The sequence below is a fragment of the Urocampus carinirostris genome, chromosome 1 (genome assembly GCF_059441175.1).
Source record: "Urocampus carinirostris isolate Australia breed hairy pipefish chromosome 1, RoL_Ucar_1.0, whole genome shotgun sequence".
In the NCBI taxonomy this organism is placed as follows: Eukaryota; Metazoa; Chordata; class Actinopteri; order Syngnathiformes; family Syngnathidae; genus Urocampus; species Urocampus carinirostris.
The window spans coordinates 33,256,461-33,276,934 of record NC_142349.1 but is presented as its reverse complement, the minus strand read 5'-3'; the positions used below and the strand labels follow the sequence as shown (position 1 = coordinate 33,276,934).

The 20,474-nt window shown below is 39.0% G+C and overlaps 1 protein-coding gene and 1 long non-coding RNA gene across 3 annotated transcripts in view; one reads left to right on the top strand and one right to left on the bottom strand.

Annotated features, from left to right (window-relative positions):
- Nucleotides 1–20,474, bottom strand: part of ptprsb (protein tyrosine phosphatase receptor type Sb) — a 157,509-nt gene that overhangs the window by 17,086 nt on the left and 119,949 nt on the right. The window contains exons 14-27 of one of the 2 annotated variants that reach the window (XM_088335831.1): nucleotides 19,489–19,682; nucleotides 19,331–19,357; nucleotides 17,446–17,563; nucleotides 16,626–17,285; nucleotides 15,883–15,977; nucleotides 14,678–14,931; nucleotides 13,270–13,357; nucleotides 12,937–13,155; nucleotides 11,378–11,535; nucleotides 9,272–9,384; nucleotides 6,347–6,444; nucleotides 3,379–3,502; nucleotides 1,512–1,687; nucleotides 182–301 (exon numbers count right to left, since the gene is read on the bottom strand). In XM_088335831.1, the coding sequence (XP_088191957.1) occupies nucleotides 182–301; nucleotides 1,512–1,687; nucleotides 3,379–3,502; nucleotides 6,347–6,444; nucleotides 9,272–9,384; nucleotides 11,378–11,535; nucleotides 12,937–13,155; nucleotides 13,270–13,357; nucleotides 14,678–14,931; nucleotides 15,883–15,977; nucleotides 16,626–17,285; nucleotides 17,446–17,563; nucleotides 19,331–19,357; nucleotides 19,489–19,682 (2,444 nt within the window). The remainder of the gene's footprint in view (nucleotides 1–181; nucleotides 302–1,511; nucleotides 1,688–3,378; nucleotides 3,503–6,346; nucleotides 6,445–9,271; nucleotides 9,385–11,377; nucleotides 11,536–12,936; nucleotides 13,156–13,269; nucleotides 13,358–14,677; nucleotides 14,932–15,882; nucleotides 15,978–16,625; nucleotides 17,286–17,445; nucleotides 17,564–19,330; nucleotides 19,358–19,488; nucleotides 19,683–20,474) is intronic. The other variant, XM_088335820.1, reaches the window with a different exon arrangement.
- Nucleotides 12,320–15,222, top strand: LOC148374390 (uncharacterized). The gene is made up of 3 exons (XR_015850489.1): nucleotides 12,320–12,487; nucleotides 12,840–13,118; nucleotides 14,685–15,222. It is a non-coding gene; the product is annotated as an uncharacterized LOC148374390 (long non-coding RNA).

The following is a 20,474-nucleotide window of genomic DNA, read 5'->3' as shown; positions in this document are numbered from 1 at the left end:
TCTAGATATTACGTGATTTATTAATGTGGCACATCTGTGAGTATTCATTTATTAAAACATGTATACAGTACATATGGCAGAATGGGTCTTACATACTTTTGCAGGAAAATGATTACAAGGAAAACAATTTGAAAAAAACAAAAAACGACACAAATATCACTGCAGGATGTGCCGTTATTACCTTATTAAGAGAAAAAGTGCGGACGCAGAACGTGGCCAGTTCCATGGTGTCCAGCAGGGTTACCTGGATTGTCCCATATGTGTCGGTGCCCCGAGTCGGCCAATACTGGTCACATTTGACCTATACAAGAAAAAAGCTGTTAGAAAAATATCTCATAATACTCTGCATTTTCACTAGCTTTTCATGATAAAATTTAACAAATAGCATTTTTGTATTACCACAGGATTTTAAATAAAAGAAGCACAACAGGCTCAAGTTATCTCTTGCGATAATTGACTTTTACATACCATCATTGAGATCATTTTCTATGACTTGCAAGCAAAGATTTAATAAAAAAGTAGTACATTGAGCTCTTCTTTTGTCAGGACAAGATACGTTTTGACAGTACACAAAATAAATCAGCAATAAATTAATCATGCTTGTGTTTATTATTCTGTTCAAAATGAGTATGTAAACAAAATATTACACTGATTTTATTTTATTTTACGAGAAAGCCAACACAGAAAAATAAAATAATAATAATAATGATGATAATGATAATAACAAGAATAATACAATATGCAACTATGAACTATAAACCAATTTAATACTTTTCTATATATAATTCCTAAATTTTCTAAATAAACCTTTGCAGTGAAAGAGTAGGCTGTTTAAAAGGTCCCAGTTTCAATATTATTCATAATTAATATTATTACTAATATCAAAAAAACGTTTTTAACTAGAAAAAACAGTAATAATGTTGTAAATAAGAAAACATATTTAAAATTGAGTATTTCTTATTTGCCTTTGCAGTAAGAGTATTTCACTTGAAAGGATCACTATTGGCAGCATGGCAGCGCAGTGGTTAGCGCGTGTGCGGCAGTGATCCATCCCAACTGATAATGTTTAGGTTAGCTTGCGTTGTTCATTGAAGTTATGATTTTGTATGTACGGACTTTTACATGCATTCTTCGTGGTAAAGGGTTAGAAACCCCAAATGTTCAAAGAGCCTTATTGGATCAAATGCCCCACAGAAAAGAAACCTTTTTTTGGAAACGCAAAAAATTTAAAGCATTATATGAGCCTGAAAAGGAAGGCAACATTAAGATTGTGTCATTTTTGTCTTACAGAAACCTTATAATTTTCCATGATCAAATATTTTTTTTAAAACGCCAGGGAACCACGAGGGAGCACCAAAGAGCTTGTTGCAGACCCCCGTTCTAGGTTATCTTCAAAATATCAAATAATCTGCACGGTTACTATTAAAAAGATTATTTAAAGTATTTTTCCCTTTTTTGGCCAGCAGAGATGTCTGCACAACAGAAAATTCCACATAAAAGAGCTGGCCAACCCGTGATTTCTCCTCCAAGCGCGTCATCATGACAACGGAGGCGGCACGCTGCTCCCACACCATCCTCCAAAAGTCGCCAAATGTTTCAGCCAGTGGCCCCTGAGTGGCAATGTAGGCGTTCTGCTTCCTGTAACCGTCAATGTAATTGGCGTTGATGTAGTCACTTCCCAGGACACCTGCACATAAGACACGTTTGAGGATCTTTGTTGCCTGCCAGTGCTGGGTCTTATGGGACACACGGAATGCCAAATGTCACATTTGCTAGAAAAATAGGAAACATTTCTACATCGCATTGTGAGAACAGCCGATAGGATAATTGGGATAGCACTCCCCTCCATGCAGGACATCTATACCACTCGCCTCACCCGCCAAAACCATCTTTTTGCCAATGATGCAACCAATGATGCACACTGTCTCCCGCACTACTAGGCTCACTAACGGCTCCATCCACCAGGCAGTGATACTACTGAACTCTCTCCGCAATTGGTAAGACAAAATGAACACACATGAGTGCATTTTAACTTGCACACACCTGCTGATTGTATAATTATTTTTCCAATTTTACCTATTTTACCTTTTTCATTTTACCTTATTTATCTTATTGCTTCAACTGTTGCTGCTTGGTTAAACTTTACTGTAGGTCGGGTCTTATATGTCAGTTTCATTACTTAAGTATTAACCCTAAGATCACTTGTACTTTTATATTTATCTTAGGTCAGGAATGTGAACCTGCACTTTATTGTCGTCAATATCTGCGCATGGGAGAGTGTGAACCGTAATTTTGATTCAATTAAATGTCAAGTACATCTGAGAAAATTGAAATGAAAAAATTGACAAATTGACACACACACACACACACACACACACACACACACACACACGGTAAATCAATTGTCATTCGTTGACAATGCATTGAAAAATAATAATGATCACAAAGATCAGTGGCAAGAATATCTTCCTTTGAGTATTGCAATCTTTCCTGTGGTTAAGTCATTTCACAGATTTCACGTGCGTTTGTTGGTTAGTTGAATAAGACTCCTGAAGTAGATGCTAATCTGCAGTTTGCATTTGAAAAGGCTCCTTTTGAATATTTAGCATTAGCGCTAAGCTAGCGATGTTTTAAAAGCCAAGGATGTTTTCAATTTAAATAAACATTGCTGTTTGTGTAATTCTTATTGCAGTATTGTAAAACATAATAAAGGTCCCAGCTAACAAATTGCTAACCATGTAGCTTCTCCTTGTAATGAGGATGTTTATTGTCCATCTGTGAGGCATGCAATTTTCTTGCCTCGTGGCAGAGGGCGATAGCAAGACCAATTAATCCGATTTGGTGAACATTTCAGCCCCAAACAATAGAATACGGTATAGCAGTAGCAAGCTAATAGCAACTCAAACCAGACAGTTGTTTTTGGGTTATTTTTTCGTTGCAAGGACTTATTGCTTATTGCTATTTATTGCTTTCTTACCTTGCCAATTAAATGATGAATATGATGTAGGTTTATTTATTTGTAAATCTGACTGTGCCTCATTACACATAGCTGAAATCCAGAGACATGTATGTTTACATTTAAGAGGATACAAATAATGTTTTTATTTTCCTTTGCCCCTCTCATAACATCCACAATGAAACCGAGTTTAACACCACAGTCAAGGGTGGATGCGAATCAAACATAAACCCCTCGCTCAGGAATTTAGCATTGAATCTCTCCCTTGATGGTTGCATTTGATTTTCAATATGCTTGAATCGTTTGCTTATTTGTTTGTTTAGCTCCGGAGCTGCATCTTCAATTTCACTTCTCATCAATCATCCTGTCCCTTTTCGCGTCACCATCTTTTTAACGTCATTTGTTGGCCTGCCAGCGCTTACCTTCTATGGGTGCCAGGACGACTCTGGTGTGGTCATACGCTATCACGTTAGCATAGCGGTTTTTGGGCTTGTTGACCTCCAGGTTGGAATGCTCCCAAGTGAATTGCTGCCCGGGGTCAATGGACTGGCAAAAGAAAGCAAATTGCACAGGCATAATTGGACGTTGGTTTGGTTGAAGTGGAATGATCGTAAGCATTCATAAAATAGATGTGTTTGAAAATGCAGCGTTGAATAATACATTAGCTTGTCTGGACATAGCAATAGCACCTTGACACCTTCATGGACTCGAACACTTAGACAGCGAGCACTTGTCCACTTTTACTGAGAGCAATAACTTGTCGGCGATTACTCTATTTCTGTTGTGCTACTGTTTATGTCTGGGTTTTCTTTCGCATAGCGTCTGTTGTCTGCGGTAAAAACTCAATTTAAAGAAATGCATATTTTGCGAAATTTACAGAAGAACCCTTGTCAAAAAAAAAAACAAAAAAAAAAAACATACACACCTCTTTGCTGCAAGCACAACCTGGGATTCGGGGCACCATGAATTAATAAAAGCGCCTCTTGGAAAGTCACGTGTAGCTTACCTTTGGGTTGCAAGTTACTGTGGTATATCCATTTAGTTCACTACTCGGGCAAAACAAACAAATGCAATCTTCACTAAGTACATTCACTTATCACTCTATGCATCCATCCAGCAATTCGCAATGTAAAGATTTAAGAGTCAATTGCAGTAGGCAACTACAGAATTAAAGTTTTACTTTATCATAAAAAAACAAAAATCAAGGTTTCAATCACCACTAATTGATCCATGATAATAGCTCGACAATTAATAGTTTACTTCTATTTCTTCTATCTTCTATCTCATTGACCAGTTAAGCATGCCAGAAAGGTGGGGGCGGATAAAGGTTATACAAATGCATAGTTAGATAGCTGCCATACCATTTTCCTTTAAAAGTGATTTTTTTGGGTGTATGCATACATTAGTTAGTCCTACGGACAGCATTAGCAACCTAAGAATCATTTAACACTATTTATTGCTTAGAAAGGATGTAATTTTCAGATATATATGTATGTATGTATTATTTGGAAAACATAGCATCTGAATGTAAAAATGTAATTGTATCTTGTTAAGAGAACAAAATTATCCGTATGTACTTATTTAAACATATGTATTAAAACTTTATTACAGTGATACCATAGTCTTCATGTTGATGATTGATATATTTCTGTCATAATAACATAGAGTTATGGACTGATACTGACTGCCAGAGAAGTCTTACTGTTCATCACATGACAAGCTATTTGTAAACTTAACCATAAGGTTAGCTTTTCTGTCTTTTTTGTTTTGTTGTAACAGCCAAAGTCAAAAGTCATAGTTGCTTTTGGTTGCTAACCTTGCAAATTCTTTAAATATATTTTACCACAATAAACTGATGTAAACATAAACCTTGATTCCAGCATTACACTGGTCGTCTGACAAGTTGCAAGAACTAGAATTACTTGATTTTAACCTGCGACTAAGATTGAGTTGTTGCTCACTTTCTGCAATGCACACTTATTACGACTGTTATTAATTTTGGATTATACTGAGAACATTTTGTAAGGAAATCAGAGAATACGCTGCAATAGAAATTTCAGAACAGATACATAATCTTTCCACCTAGAAATGTTTGGACCCGACTTCAGTCTTACTAGCCTGGCTCACTTGTAATTAGGATGAGAGTGGATCTTGAAAATTATTTAACAACACCGTCCTCTTTTAGATGCCAAATTTGAAAAAGATTACCCAAAGAAACAGCTTAGCCCCAAAAAAATCATCGTAAAAATATATTTTTTTACATATTAAACAAGCAAGACTTGCAAAGTCATGTAGAGTCAGGCTTACTCTACCGTTCAAAACTTTGTGGTCAAACAAACAAGTTTTGTATTTTCCATGAAAAAGTCTTTTCTTTTTGTCGGCCAGTCTCAGTCTTTTTCTATGCTATTCTGCATCAAAGGCCAGCATCACAGAGTCGCCTTTTCATTGTAGATATTGACACTGTTGTTTTGCAGGTACTATTTAATAAAGCTGCTACTTTAGGACTCTTAAGGCGTATATTTCCCAAACTTGAGACTATAATGTACGGTAGTTGTCCTCTTGCTTTGTTGTGCCCCCATTTCACTTTCCACTCTGGTTAGAGCCTGTTTGTGCTGTTCTCTGAATAGAGTAGTGGACACCGTCGTCTGAGACCTTCTGTTTGTTGGCAAGGAATATCCTGAGTTTCTTAGAACAATAATAGACTGTCGAGTTTCAGACCTCTCTTTTTCTGGCCATTCTGAAGGATATAATCACATCGACAAACGTGATGTTTCAGATACTTAAGTAGCTCAAAGGAAGGTCAGATTATCTTATGGCGTATATTTCCCAAACTTGAGACTATAGTGTACTGTAGTTGTCCTCTTGCTTTGTTGTGCTCCCATTTCACTTTCCACTCTGGTTAGAGCCTGTTTGTGCGGTTCTCTGAATAGAGTAGTGGACACCGTCGTCTGAGACCTTCTGTTTGTTGGCAAGGAATATCCTGAGTTTCTTAGAACAATAATAGACTGTCGAGTTTCAGACCTCTCTTTTTCTGGCCATTCTGAAGGATATAATCACATCGACAAACGTGATGTTTCAGATACTTAAGTAGCTCAAAGGAAGGTATGATTCTCTAACCAGCTGCACTGTTATCAGGTGTACATAATTGCATGAGGGTTTTCTAATCATCATTAGCGTTTTAACACAATTAGCAAATACAATGTACAGCCTTGTAGTGCTAATTCCTGGAAACGAGCCTCTACACACAAATACCAGACAATTGCAGGTAAAACAGTAATATTCAGCGTTAACAATTCATGGGTTGTATTTCTGATTAGTTTACCGTTTTTTGGGTCAAAGAGACACCAAACTTTTTAATGATAATGTAAGTTTTTGTCAAGTGAGTCTCACCTCGTATTCCTGGGAAAGTCGGAGATTGTCATTAGCTTTCATCAGCTCAATATGCTCAGCCAGCTCGTTGATGGGAATGGGAGGGTGGCTCATCATTCCTGCAAGACAGTAAGCGTGCAACCCATAGACAGGGTCAAAGGGCGCCTTATTTTCATATAAATAACCTAAATTACCTCCCAGGTCACAGTCATTCGCTTCCGGGATGTGAGGATAATTGTGTAAGAGCCGTGAATCACAAATCATTAAGCAACATGGCGAGGCAGAAAATCAGTGTTGAGTCGCGCCCGTGGACAGCCTGACTTGTGTTTGTTTTGAAATTGTTTTCCTTTGATAAATTGCTTGCTGCACTATCAGTGAAGCCGCGCGGCCGACAAAACAAACACAGATGGATCGCTAATTAGGAGAGCTCGAACATGCGCAGAAAAAGCAAACCGACGTCTCCAAGTTGAGCCCTGCTATGGTGGGTGGCCATCGCAGAATCTGGGACTTCGCTTTCGGATGCGCCCAAATCCCGCCATCAAACCACAATTATGCAGATCGATTCCGGCGCTCATCTTTTCTGGTAGCTCCCCTAGGTAATCGGGACATAATGAGCCTCTCACGCCCTCAATGGCCTCAGACATCATCCGCAGGAGATGCATTTCATCTATTCAGCACGTCCTTCAAGGTACAAATCTCCAAAGATGAAAAGAGGGCACTTCAAGGCTCCTGTCAATCCTGAATAGAAAATTCTTATGATGGAATAGAGGAGCTATAGTGCTTTTTTCACAGTCTGTACTTGTCATAGGAAAAGGGCTCAAAATCCTCGTCTTCAGATATTCTCCATGGAAACGCATCACGTTGTCAACAAGGGCATTGATCTCAGCTCTGGCTCACGCAAGGTTGGTGCTTATCTGGGGTGTGGCGCAGAGGGCAGAGTATTCGGAACTCGCAGCAAGAGAACAGAAGGAAAGAGTTCACAGTGGGATTTTGCTCAGCATGACCATGAGTAAATGTTCACATTTGTTCGAAAGTTAACGTTTAGAGACTGATTCTGTGTTTTTCTCTCATTTCTGTCTGCTCAGGGAAGGTGTCGCGCGCAGTGCATGTGACCGGATGGGGTTCCATTGATTCCTCACACTGCCATGACTCATTTGTTATGCTCTGAATGTACAACGTGGACGGTGGCTGAGCTGGCATCAAATATACTGATAATACACCTTATTTTCAAGACTGTAAGGCACACCTAAAGAACCCAAATTGTGGGTTGCGCAAGATAGAAAAGTTGCAAAAGAAACAAAAATCAGAAAGTATTTCAATTGAATAGTGTATAAGCTCTTTTTTTGTAGGTAAATAAATGTAAATGTGTATATTTGTGAGTGTTTATTATATGGAAATACACTGGAGATCTAGCTGTAAGACACAGTTATTAAGGAAGTCGAAGGGGTAGGATAAAATATGCATATGCTTCTTTTTATTCCTTTTCAGACATGTTATTTTAACATTTTGGGGGGGGATTTTGACTTATTTTTGTTTTGTTTCATAGGCTTGTTTTCTCATGTTCGAAAGGCTTTTCCACACATTTTAAGCACTTGTATGCTCAACTTGAGCTTCAGAACATAGAGTCAAGAATATTGTCAGAAGATTAAAGTGAGAAAAATACGGCACAACCAAAATTAACTGAATAAAATAGTAAATTTGGCTAGGAAGGGGACTGGATGACAGCAACAACTGTGTCTAAACGGAAATAATTGTTTAAAATTTGAAAAAAAAGTAAAACAATCTTCTATCTTCCTTACAGGTCAGGAGTAAGGGATAACTCCTATCCATCCATTTTCTGCCCCGCTTAGCCCATTCCAGCCACCTTCAGGGAGTGGGCAGGGACACCCTGAACTGGTTGCCAGCCAGTCGCACGCAAATACAATGTGGCCTGCCCAATTAACTTAACATGCATGTTTTTGGAATGTGAGAGGAAACCAAAGAAACCCAAGCAGGCACAGGGAGAACATGGAAACTCCGCATGGGACTCTGGACTTTTCTGGGGCTGCGCCCTAACCACCCACCCACCGTGCCGCCTTAGGGATATTTCTAATATGTGAACCATCCAAGTGCAATAAGAAAAACGTATAACCAGGAAAATAATAATCTTTTCAAGTAAAATACTTTCGATTATCCAGGTAATAATTGTGTTTGTTTTAAATGGTTTCATTATTATATATTCATTATAAACAAAATCAATTTGAATTACTTATTATGTTTTTTGTTTCACAAAAAAATCCATCAACTAATAATGAAATAAGAAAATTACGATTAAAAAGTGATTATAGATAACTGCTTATCTACACTTTTTCTTATTGAGAAAACAAGGCAACCTAAAAAAAATGAGCAAAACGATTTGCCAGATAGATTTTCTTTTATCAGTGTATATTGTACAAACACACACTAAGGAATTGATGGCTAATAGTTGGTTTTCAGGACACGTAACAACAACAATCAAATCATAGAAGTGAAAAATCCAAGCCTAAAAATGTATTTCTAATAAACAACTTGACATTTCCTTAACATATGTCTGCATATATATTATGGACCTACAATTTTGACTATTTAAAACCGATTACCAATCTGTTTGTTTAGAAATTATATTGGTTACAATCAGACATGGGGACTTGAGACTTAGTGACTTGGACTCGAGTCGACTCGAGTCGCTGTTTTTATGACTTGTGACTTGACTTGGACTTGGCAATCTAAGACTCGGGACTTGACTTGCCCAAGAAAAAAATACTTGGGACTTACTTGGGACTTGAAGGTGAAGACTTGAGACTTACTTGAGACTTGCACATGTGTGACTTGGTCCCATGTCTGGTTACAATACACTAGCCAACAGTTGCGTATAAATAATGTCTATTGACACAATTTAAAAGAAATCGTTTGGGTACATATTCATACCTGGAGTTTGGAAATTAATTCGTCTCATCTCCACTGGGTCTGTGGGGTGATGAGCCATCATCTCGGCGTTACTCAGAAGACTTTTGGTTCCCGGCTCCGACTCCTTACGCTTGCTGCTCCAGAGAGCAATTATAAAGGCGGCAATTAGCAAACTCACAAACCCAGCATGAGTAAGTTAAACTCATCACTGACACGTCAATAGCATTAGTAGTGGTGACTCGATGCTCTTGCATGAACAGATGTGGATTCTTATGTGCAATTACAAAAACATTTCTCTATGTTTTGTAATTATGTCGGGTACAATGATAAAAAAAGAAGTCATCGTACCTGTCAGGTTTGCTGTTTCCAGTAAAGCAAGAGGCCAGCAAAGAATAATTAAGGAAAAGGAAAGGAAGGAAACAGACAGAAGAAAATCAATATCCAGCATTGGTATTCAAAAGCTGGACGGCTTGCTGCAGAATGATGGTTGAGCACGTTTCAAACTGGAACTCATTTTCTGAGTGAACAAAAGTCTTGTTTTGTGATTTTGACAATGATTTGGCAAAAAAAAAAAAAGATGTCAGTGGTAGAACTTACTAATACAAAAGTACAACTCTTGGTGGGACGATTATATATGTTTGGACGGAAACCTTACTCCAAATCTAAAAGCCACAATTCTCTGTATTGGCATTCATTTTTTTCACATTTATGTTTTTCTCCTCAGGCATGTTGCAACAAACATCACATCATAAATCACTCGAAAAGTGATGACGGATTGAGCCAAAATGCGTCATGAATCTATCATTTCAAGTCATTGTCATGCCATTTGCAATCAATCTAGAATGATAACATGGTTTAAATGATGCTATTAGAGGTAAGATCGGGCCTTAAAAAAATCAAGACGACCCAGGCCCACGGGTACTAAGGCCAGAACCAGGCCGAGCTCGATCAATTGACTTGATATGAGTGACCGAGCCCGCTGCTCTGGGTCCGATGGTGCCGCTGCAGACCCCGTAGCCGAGGCCGCCCAGAGAGGGGTGGGAATCCTTTGCGCGGACCCTCCCCAAGGAAAAAGACACATAACAACGATGGGTGGATAACTACAAAAGAAAGGCAAAAAGGCAGCGAGCGAGAAGCCCAACCTGACTCGAACTCGAACATAATGATAGACATTTTAGGCCCGAACTCAAATTTTGGGTCAGGCTTAGGCTGGGCTCTGGCCTAAGATTGTACCTATACGTGCTATACATAATACATTTCCTGAGATTTTTATTACGTCTTCTCATTTTCCCCGTTTTTACTCTCTATCAACAAAGCAGTCCATAAAACTTGGGACAAACGGACATTTTCACATGTCAACTTATGGAAAATGATCAGATGTGACACAAACAAACAAGTTAGTATTGAGGCACTTGAAAGTCATTCTGTCATCACATTTCTCCCATAATGCTATTGGGTGACCTGCACGTAAATAATTCTGATCTTAATCCTTTTTCCGTTGGTTGGTTGGTTGGTTGGTTGGATCCCTTAATCACATGGGTTGTAGAGGCAGCATTTCTTGTGATGTGTCTTGGGCAAGTGCAAGAATTTAGTTTTTAGTATTATGAGGAAATAAACAGACTATTATGGGATTAAAATACTTAAATTCAATCATTTGGTCGTTCGAACGACATATGACATTTGATTGACTTCAGCAACTTTCTAATTCACAAAAACTACTCAATAAATAATAAAATATAATATATTAGAGTGACATTGCCCAGTCAAAACCATTCTTTCTAAACTGACTGATGTTAAGATGTGCACATTATTCTTAAAACTCATTTTTTAGATGAGTAGCTCTAGTAGAAAATTTCACCACATAAGAAGAATAAACTTTTATTGAAATTTTATATGCAATACATTTTAATTCATTTCAAATTCAACCAATCATCCGATCCCATTACTTGGTCATGATTATATCATAGCAACTGTTAAAGATCCAAGTCAAATTTAGTATCTTCTTTCCCCAATTCCAACACACATGTTTTATCATGAATACTTTAATTATAAACACAAAAGTAAAAAGAAATATAAAAAATATATTGATATGTGTAAATAATATGCATGTTCTTCTGTTCAACTCACTTTTTGTAGAGTAGGATAGCTATGACAATGCAGATGATGAAAACCACCGCTAATACCGGCCCAACCACCCAGATGAGACCATCACCTGCATCGAGGGGTTGGGGGTCTGAATCTGGGGCAATCACTGGATCTGTATAAGGGCTGGCAACATACATCTTCTGTTGATAAGAAGAGAGCAGAATTAAACAATAAAGAAGTTACAATTTAAGTGTAGTTAAAAATGATTATCAAGGATAGAAGTCAGTTAGATATTCTATTCAGTTTTATGTTATTCCCTTTTTTAAAAGACCAATAAAAAGCATGCACTGTGAACTATAATGCATCTTGCAGCTCAACAAAGACTTCTAATGTTTACTCCCTCATCAGTTGCTGACAGGGTTGGGTAGGGTTACTTTAACTTGATTACTTTCAATTACTTTTGGATTACTCCAATACCAAATATGCTAATAAAAGACAAAAGAAACTAAATATGAATAAAATCACTCAATTTTGTGCAGGCTTGGGGAGTAACGGAATACATGGAACGGCAAAAATGATGTTGGCAAGCTGTTTAGATTTATTTTCATTTTGTTTCTGTCGCATTTTATGTTAGTTTAGCCGGAGATCAAAAGAGATCAAAAGCCAGGAGAGAAAGCTTACCACGTGTTGTGAGTCATAATTTTATTCATATTTAGTTTATTTTGTCTTTTATTAGCATATTTGGTATTGGAGTAATCCAAAAGTAATTGAAAGTAATCAAGTTAAAGTAACTCTACCCAACCCTGGTTGCTGACCACAACGATTTATGACTCGTCAAAGATAGAACAATAATATTTTTACCCGGTCTGTATTTAGCGAAAATTCAACACAGTAACAATTTTCGACAAAGGCTGATTTGTTAAAAAAAGAACATCTCAGTTAGTACTACTAGCAACATTGGGTGTTCATGCTAGTGTGATTGGTCGCTGAAGCTAGTGATGCTAGCTGCGTCAGCGGCATTTGCCTCCTCCCGCTTCATTAATCAAGGGATTAAACAAAAATAGACTCTTCCAGTCGTCCTTGATGATAAAACGTCTCCAATTGCTTTTAAATGCAAATTTGAATGGTGAAACTGGGGACACCAAATATAAGGTGGGTGTCTTAATATACTGGATCTTTTTCACGGCCTTTCAGACAATGCCCAAGTTATTTAATTAGAGATGTGTTCCTGTTTATAGCTATATAACAAAAGGCAGTATTTTTATGGGCTCAAATGGCCTTTTAGAGTGCAGCCTGAGGCTGGAACACACCTAAGAAGTACAAATCTCCCCGCTGAATATTTATGTCCTTTTCAATTCTATTGCTCACTTTGAGGTGTAGCACACAATGAGGCAACATTTCTCCCGTCGCCAATCAATCTTTATTAGTGCCGTTGATGGAAATACATGAACGTTATTGCCTTTTGCCGGCTATACCTTGACTGACGTGAGTTTTATTCTCGCAGCTGCGAGGCCGTATTGATCCGGATGCATAGTGACAGCCTGGCCGACAGGCTCATGCAGGAAGGAAGAAAACGTGAAGCGGCATGGAGGCTTTCATACCCCAGTTGTGGAGTTGAGTTCAGCCAGGATGAAGAAGACATACTCCTGCCCGGGTTCTAATGCCCGGTTCTCAAAGCCCCCGTAGTCCAGCTGGTCCCCAAGGGTGAAGAAGGCTGGCAGGGTGGCAGGTGTGAAGCGGGCAGTGATGTAAGCGCGACGCAGGTCCACGTGCTTCTGCTGGCGTGAGTCTCTCTGTTTTTGACTGATGTCTTTTAACAGCTGAGAGAAGAGACATGACGCATTGAGACGTGACTCATACTTTATTTTTTTAAACTTAGATTGTTTTTTTTTTCTAAATGTTTGATGCACTTATCGATTACTGAACAAATTTACCTCCTCGAGATCCATTTCGTCCGGGCTCTTCAGGTGTCTAATTATGCCTCTGGCTCGCCTCAATGGAACCACGACAACATAAACGTTTCTGAAGGGAGAATAAGAGCCATGGTCTCCAAAAAAATTTGCTTTTAGCAATGTGCGTTGGAACAAATCTCTCTTTCTCTCTCTTTCAGTTCAGTTGGGCAAATTAACTGGTACAGTGGTACATCCTTATACAAACAGCTCTAAACACGAGCATTTTGATATACAATTTTTATTTGCAACAAAAATCGCTTTTACGAAGAAAAATCCAGTAAACAAGCAGTCCCTGAAGCTACCACTAGAGACAGTTGTTCAGTCTGCGCAATCAAACTACTACAGGCAAAAAATAAAGTGCTGTAAAATTTCTGGTGTGTACGTTCATTTAAAGTTACAGTAACTTTAATTTTGGGTGTACAGTAATTGCTTATGTATTGTCAACAGTTCATACCTGTAAACCTCCGCCGATTACTCCCCTTACTAATAATTGCAAATCCTCCACATTAAGCGATCATAGACATCACAAACACAACACTGTACCTATTTACTTAAAGCAAAACAGACAATGTAGAATAAATACTGTGACAAATAAACATGACTTGACTTGACAATGTAAACAATCTACAATGACATTGTCTTTAGCTACCAGTGACCGAGATGATCTAGTTGAGAGCCAAAATGGGAAAGATGCGATCAATCTTTTTTTTAAAACAGTTTCTGCAAAAGAATTGTTATACAGTTTAAACATTTTGAAATTGAAAAAAACATATTAAATACAGGGAAAATGTGTATGTGGATAGGTATTCTATTTCCATGACTCCTACTTGCTTATCAAATTTAGTTAAGGGACATGATATATGACTTTGTTTCAAATATTAGTGTCTCAAAACCAGATTAAATATATGTATTTTTTTAGAAAAAACAACAGACAACATGATGTCTGCATATTCATTGCTACTATTAATAAAATACTTGTTTTTTAATTTATTTATTGTGCATTAATGAAATGATTACAATAAAAAAGTCATAATAAAAAAGGCCCTAAAAATAGAGGTCCTTGTTTTTTAAATAGCGGTGTTGATATGAGAAAAATTGGATGGGCTTCTATTATCTTTTGTATTTGTTGATTTGAGACTGCAGGGGTGAATATGAAGAAAAAGTTTTTCTCATGTGAATCCCCATCTCAATGTGTCTTAATTTTCCCCATGCTGAGAATTTTTTTTAGTTTTTCCTTCCCATCATGTAGGTTTCAACTCAGGGGATGTTGTTAGAGTGGTCTGTGCAGCCCTCTGAGACTTTTTGAAATAAAGGGATATACAAATAATTACAAATAAATTGAGTTATATGCTTCTACAAACATGTAACGTCAACCGTGTTTCTTTCTTACTTGACAGGCGTTCGAGACTCCAGCGACGGCAGAATGATAGTGACTGTTGTCTCCGTGTCCCGGGTGTGGTCAATCTCGGGGCGGCGGATGGTGATGGAAGGGGATGTTTTGGCGGAGATACGGTGGCGAAGGCCCCCCATGTTGCCTTCGGGAGCAGTGATCTTGAAATCGTAGCTGGTGTCTGGCTGAAGGTTTGGGATGACAGCTTTCTTCAGCCGAGCGTCCACTTCCATCTTTTGCCGATTATACTCCACCTTGATGAGAGATAGAGAGGTTAGCATGATCCTGATAAAACAACGATATGTGACGATTTAGAATTCCGTCTATCAGATTTTCATTTGTTACTCGATGACTTTTTCCTTCAGTGTAACTAGCCATGGTTAGCACTTTCTTTTGAAACTGTTGAATGATACATGTTGTTTTAGCAAAGCCAAGTTAAATTATGATAAAGCCACAAAAATAACATCGTGTTTTCCTGTTTTATGGGACTAAAAATACAATAGTTAATAAAAATGTGTGTCTATATCTTAATATAAAAAGGATTACATCTGTGCATTAATAAAAAGAAACAGTTCCATCTAGGATTGATATCTGTTAATTCCCAAGTTCGTAATATTTGAATATGTAATAAGAAAAAGTGACAAAGAGGCCTGGCATTGACCTTATTCGCCAACATAGGGGTATGCCATCTGTGCATGAGGTATGCACAGATTTGGTATTTGTTTCTGGAGTCGAACTGTATGAAGTGGTTTTAAGATCAAGTGGAATGACAATGTCTGGAGTTTCATAATTGATGATTCAAACCAAATTATATGACATAAAATGAGACAAATAATACTTAAAATAAGCAAAATGCTCGGACAGTGGAGAGGGTATTTTTTGAAGTGCTGTGAAAAAGTTTAATATATGTAGTCACAGGAATGATTCTTGAATTTCTATTTTGAAACATTTACTTGTAAAAGCAACAATACTCCTGTTGACAATTTTCAAAGTTCATTACCAGACATTTTTACTTTTTGCGATATGGCTGGGAGAAATTAATGGCTCGACTGCTCCATAGTGAGGCATGCTGGCTCCATATTAAGATATTAAATTTGCTATCTTCCCCAAAGGGCTCCCTTGTAAAAAAAAAGTTTGTTAACGTCTTTTGACTTGTGACTGATTCTATCAGTAAAACACTTTTTCAGTAGAGATGACGGACGTACGCTGAAGCGGTATGGGTTGCTGCTCTCAGGAAACTCCCACGTCAGAAGTACGCTCGTCCTCGTTGCCAGGTTGACTGAAAAATTCCTGGGCACATCTGGAGAAGAAAAAGTAGACACTGAGCGGAGCTTTCATTTTAAGTAACCACTCGGTCTCCGCACTGTTTCCCTGTAAATGAAAGGGGAGTAAAAAAACGTGTCAGTCAGGTGAGACAAGGTGGTAAGGAGGATGGACAGGTGATGAGGAGAGTGAGAAGAGAGAGAGGCGGTACATGCCACATTCACCGAGTCTTAGCTCCCGTTGGCTCAGATTTCGACTTAGCCTGTTACCGACGGCTTCAGATAAAGTGGCGTCAGACTTTATCAGATCGAACTAATCGCCGGTTTTGCCGCCCCTTCAACTGTCCACTTACCTTCAGGATTAGATACTGTACTGTATATCGATGCCTTGTATTGACTTTTACCTGAGGGAACGTGACAAGCGGTGCTCTTGAAGCAAATAGCCAGTAACATTCTGCCTCGTTCCATCGGTGAAGGGGAGGTGATGGGGTAAGTGAGGGAGTGGAAGAGATTGAGGGGGTTTGTCTCCTTCCTCCAATAAAGGGTCTGGGGTGGGTAGGTAAAGGAGATCGGTCACAACTGGCCTCAGTTTGGTTTAAATTTTAGGGTGAATTCCACAGCAGGCGGGATGTGCAGTTGACACAGTGAAGTGAGGGTGGTCCCCAGTGTCCGAAGGCCCACTCTACCTGTTTCAAAGGCGAGGGTCCGGCACACAAGAGGGGGGCTGAAGGGGCCGTGCCCTGCTTTGTTGCGGGCCCTGAGCTGCACCTCGTAGGCTGTGCTATGATTGAGACCCAGGATGGTATAGCTCGATTGGCTCACCGGCAAAGTGACCACATACGGTCGGACGGGGAGGACCGGGAATGAAAAGGCACCAGGAACGCTTGAGGGTTTGGCACCGGCGGTCTCTTTGTAAACTATGTTGTACTCCGTGATGACACCGTTACTTTCTTCTTGATCCAGTGGGAGCCAGGAGAACCAAAGGGAGCAGCAAGTGGCATTAACAGAATCAGATATTTGGGGATAACCTGAGGGTGGGATGATGGGTAGGGTTATTTCCCGACGGGCTACGTCTCCGTAACCCGCTCGACTCTTTGCAGAAAGCAAAAAAACGTAGGAGGAGCCTGGGGAGAGGCCGGTGACGGTGAAGTTTCTTTCTTTTGTGAAATTGACAGTAGTCTCCAGGGAGGCATTCTTCGGGCCAAACTGGAGGCGGTAGCCTTGGATTTCCACAGGGAGCCTCAGGCCGTCAGAGCTTGACGCTGCGCACTCTGGCGGGGGGACCCATCGAAGCACCACTGATGGACCTGATCCCGGATACGCCCACAGACACGGAGGGGCAGGCACTGCAGATGACAGAGTGGGAGGCAGGAAGTTTAGTTTTGAAAAACCATTCAACTACTTCCCAAGTACTGAAATTAATTTGGACGCTGTAGCTGGATTTTAGATTCCCTTTAGAGTATGTGTGCTGCTGACTTCAAAAGCGTGTACTCAGCATGCACTTACCCATCCCTGAGGTCTTTACTAGCTTGGCTTTGCTATGTGCGCCGTCACCTTTGGTGGTGTACGCAGCAACCGACACAGCATATAAAGTCTCTGCTTTCAGACCTCCCAAAATCATCTCCTATTGAAAAAAATAGTTGACAAAATCTCAGTTTAGTATTTGTATTTGTAAGGCTGTTATAAAAAAAACATTTATATGACAAAGGAATCCTAATAAAGCCGGAATGTTTTCTTCATCCTAAAACACATTGTTTGGCTTTTGACATAGCGGGGGGTTTTGCATTGTTGCATTGTTCTGCTGTAGCCTATAAAAATAGTTTTTGGTTTTGTTATATTAGGGCATAATGCAAACAAAACATTTCCAGTCAAACATTTGCATAATGCCATGATCCCCAAAGGAATAGGCTGAAGCAAAGCTTCTACCCTGTGTACGTAGCTATGTAATTAATAATTTAACCAGCTTTTTTTTATTCATTAAAAAACAATATCAATTTAAATAATAAGAGAAAAAGAATAAACGTGTGTTTTAAAAATACTGGTCGGTCGAGGAATTTGTATTTATTTTACCAAACATGAGGATCACTTACAGGGAGCTTACATGGTTGTCCCCATCTAGCGGTTAAGGGTACCCCCAAAAACCAGAAACCTCGCGAAAGGCTGGGTGGGAAAAAAATGAAGAGAAAAATTGTGTGGTTTGCTTAATTTGAGTCTCTGTAGTTTTATTCTTCCCTGTGCTTTGAAGCACACATTTTACACTGCAATACATAATAAAAATACACAGTGTTCCATTAATATTAAAGTGTAAAAACGCACCTTTAGCAAGTGACTAACTGTAACTCAGGTTACTATAAAAACATCTTTTGATTTCTTCAGTCTATTAGAACTATTTATGATGTTGAAATTCATTTTAAAGGTTATATTATATAAGAACGGACACGCTTCTTATTCGAGAATTGTAGCTTAGAAGAAAAATCGCCCGGCAATTTCATGTTTAGTGGTTTTGTTGGCATGTACCGGGGGTGCCTTGACATGAAACCTAGCTAGAGAATCTCACGAAGGCCTTAATTGCAACTGTGTCAAATTTCATGAAAATCGTTTAACCCGTTTCGGAGCCCAAGTCACATACAAGCACACACATACAAATCAGGATTTATAAAGTAGTTTAGATAGATTTATTGGTACATTGGTCACTGTGCTGTCATTAATGTAAGAAAACTAAAATACTGAAGGTAAAAAAAATACAATAAAGTAAAAAGACAGTGAATGCTAATGGCGTGTCGTTCCCGAATGTAAGAGCTCTTTTAGCTGGTCCTTTAAAGTAAACGACGGGAGCCGGCTCTCCACCAATCAAAAGCCGGTCCCTCCGAGACGCTTTTCTCTCTTGTCAAGGATTCAGTGTTGTTTCTTTATTTTGCGTTTTTCTTTTCTACTTTTTCCCTTTTTTCTTCTTTTATTTAGTTTTTTTCTTCCTTTGTTTTTTTCCTAGCTTTTTCCTTTTTCTTGCTTTTTTTGTTCTTTTTACTCCCTTTTCCAAGCTTTCTTTTGTTTCTTTTTCTTTTGACTCTCTTTTCTCAGCCATTGAATTATTTTTTCTTGCTTTCTTCTTTTCCCCTTCTTTTCTCCCTCTCTGTTTTGTATTTTATTATATTTTTATTTTGGTTATTTTTGTCCTTTTTCTGTGCTTCATTTCTTACCTGTTTTTAAAACGTGTGCATAGAGTTGGATAATATTTGGTAATGTATAAATTAAAGCAACAAAAACAGGTAGGGACTTTCTTTTGAGTGAGCCACGTCCAAAGGCCCCTAATTCCCATCACTACTAAATGTGGAAAAAAAAACAGATAAGCCCTGTATATATTAAATCCATGATGAGTATTTTGTGCACTCACATACTGGGTTGAATCATCCTCCTCCATCTTAACCGTCAGTCAAGTCACAGCAGACAGGCCACCCATGTCGAGGAGACCAGAATGAAAGAATGTTTAACCACCAACTCAACCATCCCTTCATTGCTTCATTAAATTCAATGTCGTCAGTATGATGTCACCTGAGATTCGTTCAGCAGCACATCTTTTATCCATGGAAGATTTCGAGATGTGGTGCTGCCGACACGGCTGTAGTGCACCTGGTAACCACGGATCTGTCCTTGGCGTAACCTTGGCAACACAGAGCGCCAGGTCACCCGGAGCGCCGAGGAATTGAAAGGGTTGACATCTATGTGACGAGGGGCCGCGCTGGGAACTGCACGAGCAAAAGCATGCAACCAAGATTATTTACTGCATAAAACCATCAGTGCAGTGGTAGCTCTTTATACAAGTACCTCTTAACACGACAATTTGAAAATAGTTTGATTTTGAACAAATATCTCCTTCTGTGTGTACGAGGGGCAATCCAAGCTACAAGTAGTCCCAGAGGCAACCACTAGAGACCGCTCATCGAAAGCCTCAGCTCGCCCTAGTTGGCGCATGCGCTTCCCACCATCAGATGCATGATACAATACAGCCTACTTGTTCATATTATGCAACAGGTTGTTTTTTATCGTATTGCATCTAATTTTACTTGGCTTTTTGTGACCCTAGCTATGGTCTCCTGATATCGAGCATGAAAGGTCGGCAAGGCTTTTAACTATGACAAAAAACTTTGATTCAAGTCAAGTCATGTGTATTCCTATCACCTTTAATCACAAGGAGTCTCTAAGGGCTGCACAGACCACTGACTATTCCAAACTATTATTACAGCATCCTGATTACATTACCACAATTTTAGCTGACCTGCACTACCTCCCTGTCAGTTTAAGATGTCATTTTAAGGTTCTGTTTGTGTTATACACAGTTTTGCATGGACTTTCCCCTCAAATCTGTCTGATTTGATTTCCTCCTATGTTCCTGCTTGGGGTCTGCTTGGAGTCTAGTTTACTGTTGATTCTAGGAGCCCAAAAAAATTCACAGGTTTAAAAGCATTCTCCAACTGGGCCTCATTGCTGTGGAATTCTCTGCCCTCTGAGATTCGATCTACAACCTCAGTGGAATGTTA